Source organism: Chaetura pelagica, unplaced genomic scaffold (genome assembly GCF_000747805.2).
Source record: "Chaetura pelagica isolate M959 unplaced genomic scaffold, ChaPel_1.0 scaffold46, whole genome shotgun sequence".
NCBI classification, from domain to species: Eukaryota; Metazoa; Chordata; class Aves; order Apodiformes; family Apodidae; genus Chaetura; species Chaetura pelagica.
Genome location: NW_009954102.1, coordinates 4,666,067 through 4,671,153, shown reverse-complemented (window position 1 = coordinate 4,671,153; position 5,087 = coordinate 4,666,067). Strand labels below are relative to the sequence as shown.

General features: G+C 42.2%; 1 protein-coding gene across 1 annotated transcript in view; it reads right to left on the bottom strand.

The window, feature by feature from the left end:
• Positions 1-4,254, bottom strand: part of KLHL29 (kelch-like family member 29) — a 247,526-nt gene extending 243,272 nt beyond the window's left edge. The window contains exon 1 of the mRNA XM_010002410.1: positions 3,994-4,254. Coding sequence (XP_010000712.1) covers positions 3,994-4,254 — 261 coding nt within the window. The remainder of the gene's footprint in view (positions 1-3,993) is intronic.
• Positions 4,255-5,087: the final 833 nt, after the last annotated feature.

Below are 5,087 nucleotides of genomic sequence, written 5' to 3'. Positions count from 1 at the left end.
GCAGGAATTGCACTCTACTACCCACTACTTCAGGTCTTCAAGGGGTTGCACAGGTACCTCCAGAAAAGGACCCATCCCTTCAAACTGTGCTGACTCTGAGTGTTGCTCTGTGGCTCAACACTTCAAATACAGCACCAGGGAATAAAAGCCAAATTAAGGAAAAGAGCTGGAACTTTGCTCACTGTGGCACAGAATTAGCAGAAAAAACAGTAACCACTACCTCCCAGTGCCTCAGTTTCCTTGTTCATATACTGGGAGTGCAACATTAAACTATTGCTTATAGGTTGTTGAGGACTAAATAGGTTTTCTGATCTCTTCTGGCAACCTCTGATTAAATGGGGTACAGCAGTGCAAAGCATCATCACCAATTTGTTTAGCAAAACATGAAGCTCAGGAAAATAGAGGGGTTTTTTTTGTGTAAATAACTCAGACCAAACATCTGTAACCACTTAAATGTGGCAGATCCACTAAGTGTGATTTGCACTGAAGCATCTGTAGTAAGAAGGTTACAGGTACACTTTGAGAATAAATTTCAAAGGTCTGCAAAGTATAATTAGTTTTAAAGTTCTCCTACACATTAATAATTAGTAATAAAATCCTTCTAAAGCCCTCAAAAGAAAGATGTAAAAGGCTCTTCCAGAGGCATAAAAACACAGACCAAATTGAACCTCCTCGTAGTTGGTGTTATAAGGTTTGCCTCTGAAGATGCTTTCACCTCTCTCCTACAGTTAATTTGATCCATTTTTCTCTCCTTTGCAGTGCTTTTTCCATTTGTATCACATAACGCAGGGTGAAGTCCTTAATCTTACATACATTTACATAATAATTTAAAGACCAAATGGTTCAGCCAGATTAGATAGCCTAGCAGTCCTTAAAATAATTTATCTATGAATTCCCTGACCAATTCTATCACCAACACAACAAGTTTTACAGCCCAGTTCCATGTCAGAAAGAAAAGAAGTTTTTTCCTCCATTTTGAATTTGCCTCTTTAGGATTCAGTTAATTGGGAGCTGAAGGACAAGAATATGACCAGTGCCTGCCAATACAGGTATTCACAAGACAGTTCTTGTCAAACTAACTTCATTTCAGCCTTGGACAAGATTACAGCTCTGTTTGATAACATGTAATAGAGGATGATGGCATGTATATGGTATTTTTAATAACTATTGACTTAGCACTTTGACAAAAGAGTCTGGAGCGATTATTAGCTGTGCAGACATGGAAACAGAGGAAAGGAGCAGTTCTATCACCATGCAAAGGAATGGTGTGTCTGATGCTGAAAGAATGCACATGGTTCTGGTACCTGTATTTTCAAAGGCAAAGAAAGAACGGAGAGGATGCAAAAGACACAAAGTTATTTGGAGGCTACTAAATCAGGTAAACGGCAGGAAATGAGAGCAACCAAGGGCCAGAAGTCTGAAAACAGACTAAATGAATTAAAATAAAAAATTAAACCAGCTTTTAGCTGAGAGGATAATGAATTGATAGGAACACAAAGTAAAGGGAGATGGATGGTAAGTCTCAATGCTTTGAGATCTTCCAACCAGCAAGGGAAGATACGCTAAAGCAAAAAAGGTAATTGGATGACACATCTGTCCTCAGCCTGGAGGAAAATAGCTGTCTGTACTCCCTTCCTTGGACAATGTTGCAAGGAGAACCAAGTTCTCAATCTTCTTGCTTCATAACACCATGATTACTTTCTCTATTCACCATGTCAGCTCTTGTGTGGGGCACTCCCTTGCATTGAGTTTAATGATACCCACCACAATGTTGGGGAAGGCTCAGACTGCAGAGCAGCAGCTAAGCAATCAAATACCCCTGACCAGAAAACAGAGCTAAGAAATTCAACTTAAGATGACACCCCATGAGCTGGTGCCTCATAAATATGCTCACAAAAACGCTAGAGAGGACAGCCTGTGAACTCTCCACAGCTCAAGGCAACTCAGCACATTCATTTTTTAAAAAAATAAACCAAGCACCTGCGTTGTTCTTGCGACTTGTGATTCCCTCCTTATACAGATTTAATTTTTTATGCCTAACCATTAGCTGGATTCTACAAGGCAAAGGCACTGGCTGGTTACATTGCTAACCACAAGTGTAAATCTGCTGTGTGCGAAGGAGAGAGACAGAGTCAGGCAGGGTGAACATGAGTATGTATGAGCACCTGATGTTTCTTTCTGACACTGTTCCACATCATTAGCTGGAAGCTTGTTAGGAACCATACCCTTACATCTCTGTTCATCCTACCTACCTCACTTCTCTTCCAAAGTTTCTTCCTCTTTAGTACATGCAATTTTGACTTTTTAGAGCTGTTCAGTTGATTCTCAGAAGTAAACGCTGGGGCAAAGACTATGCACTTTTACACAGTTATTTTACGGGAGATTACACAGCTGATTAACATTTCTCAGAATAAAAAATGTCCCATGTTAGCTCCATTCTTATCTATTTATTGCTTTTGATCTATTCATGCCAAAACACTCTTACTAATGAAAGTCATCAGCAAATTCTCTAATAAGGTAATTTAGAAGACAGTTCACATTGAACATATGATCAAAAAGCATTTAACTTGCTGTTCCTGCCTCCTCTCCCCCAGTAAACACATGGTTTACTGGCACTGCTACGCTACAAAATGGTTTTGAACATCTGGAAGAAGGGCTGATCAGCTCCAGATAATGGTTGGACTCTACGTAGACCCGGGAACAAAGGTCATGATAAATGAAATTACTGCTTTGGCTCCAAAATTGCCTCAATCTTCTCCAGACAAAGCATGATTGAATGAAATGTATCTATCTGTGGATAGCATCTGGAGAACTCGGAATATGTTTTGATCAGAATCTGACTGGCATCTTTCAAATGAAAATTTGCCATGGGAAATTTTTAAAACCAATCACACTGTAAACTCCGGCCTAATGTTTCCTTCTGCAGCATCGACCTTGTTTCTCTACAGTGTGAAAAAAAATCAATATAATAATGGTATTGCAGTAAAATTTCAGCTTGCTCTTGGCTTACTTTAAATAACTTTATTGTCTCCTTTTCCCCTGTCTGCGTCTGCTGTATTTGGCACTTGCAGTTATTAAAATGAAATCAAGTTGAAAGAAAATGTTAAGTATCATAAAAAGAAAACCAGCAGTGCTTCTGGCTCACTTTGCTAATGCTGTGGTCACCTTTACAATTTGCCAGGCTTTTCTGTTCCCCAGCTGTTCTACCTGAATTTGCATGCAGAAAGAAATCCCAACTTTGGATTGGAATGTTGGAATAGCAACTTCTACTTTACAGATTTAAAAGAGCTCAATGTTTTAAAAAACGAGGAAGAGTCACCCTCTTCCCTCCAATTATTTATTAGTACAAAAAAGCTCAATGGTTTACTAGTGATTTCAATTCTTTTCAGCTTAACATTTTCTTACTCCTTAGTGTGCACTTCTGACCAAAGGAGAGAGCCTGGTTATAGCAGTCGCACTGTTAAAATCCAGTGTGCACTGAGAACGAGGCTTTGAAAACCTTCCAGGAAAGTACTGACCAAAGAGAAGAAAAAACAACATTCAGCCAAAATGATGCCCTTTGGTCACTTCCCACTCTCTCTGGATGAAAACCAGATCCACTTGTTGTGAACCACAGTTGGTCAACAGACAAGAAGAGCATTTCCAAAAGCAAAAGTGGGGACCAAACATTGCAAGGAAAGCAAGAGAAAGCCCAAATGTAGGCAGGGCTGAAAGGAAGGAAGCACTTGCTCTGCTCAGTCTTGGGCCTCAGGAGCATGGGAACCCTCACTCTCGGAGCAAGGACAACCTACTCGACTGTACACACAGCACAGCAAAGAATAAAAAGACACAGGCTGTCTGTAGAAAACATTTTTCCTCCTGCTGGCTACACTGTGAACACAGATTTTGCAAAGGGACGGATGATGCTCCGTCTCCAATGTCCCCTCAACACATTGACCCCGAGGGGGAGAAGAAATAAATAAAAAAAAATAATAAAAAAAGCAAAATTCATACTTTGGTAGTTGAAGCTGGAGACGAGTTGGCCACCAGGCTGGTGATCACGTCGCTGCTGACAGTGGTGCAAGCGGCGGTGGCCGGGGTGGGGAGCCGGGAGGGGACGATGGGCAGGGGCAGCAGCCCGGGGCGGCTGCTGCTGTTGGTGCTCCCGGCGCTGCTGCAGTTGGTGCTGCTGACGTGGTTGCCGTTGGAGCTCCAGTCCCGGCGATCCCACCCGGCCCGGTACTCTCTTTCAAACCGGCTGTGGTGCCGTGACATCTCGATGGAGGGCAGCTCCTTCTCAGAGGGAACTCGAGAGCTTGCCTGAAAGAGCGACATGGAAGAGGCGTGAGGAATAATAACGTCCCAGCGCAGAGGCTGCGCTCTGTCGTCAGCAGGGCAAGTCCCTGCCGTGCCTCCACTGCTTCAGGAGAGCACTTGTCTCCCCTTCTCCCAGCCACACATCAGGAGGGAGAGAACAGGTGTTGTAGCAAACGTTAATCTAGCACTAAAATGAGACAGTTTGGGCAGCTACAACGACGCAGTGGAAAGACCAAACAGCCAGACCGAAGGAAACACCATCTTCCCAAACTCTCCAGAAGAACAACAAGCAACACATAAACCACGAAAAAGCGAGTTAGAAGTAAATCATCATTCCAATCTTCTGAGAGCAGGAAAATGTTTCCTATAGCTCTGCCTTGACGTTTTCTCAGTAGCCTTCAGATTATTTCTGTGACTCTTTTCTGCACTTGATGCATGAGCAAATACTAATCCTAAACATCAGAGTGAGAAAAATCTACCTGCTAAGTTGATCCATTACTTCCTTATTTTTAAAGCTGAGTATGACTTTATGTATCCCACTCCTCTCCTTTTTGCTAGACATCCTCACTGGAAGCTCCTATAGGAATGTTTCACCCTGTGACACTGAGCTCTCTGGAGCATGGCTTCTCTCCAGGGCAGGCCAACATATCCTGTCCCCTTCCATGCTTCTGGCTAGACTTAAAACATTTGATATAGTCAAAATGATCAAATGACCAAGTCACTTTGTGTGATCATCCTGTCCTTATCATTACTTACCTCCTCAGCTTTCATAATCCATAGATTTTATCTTC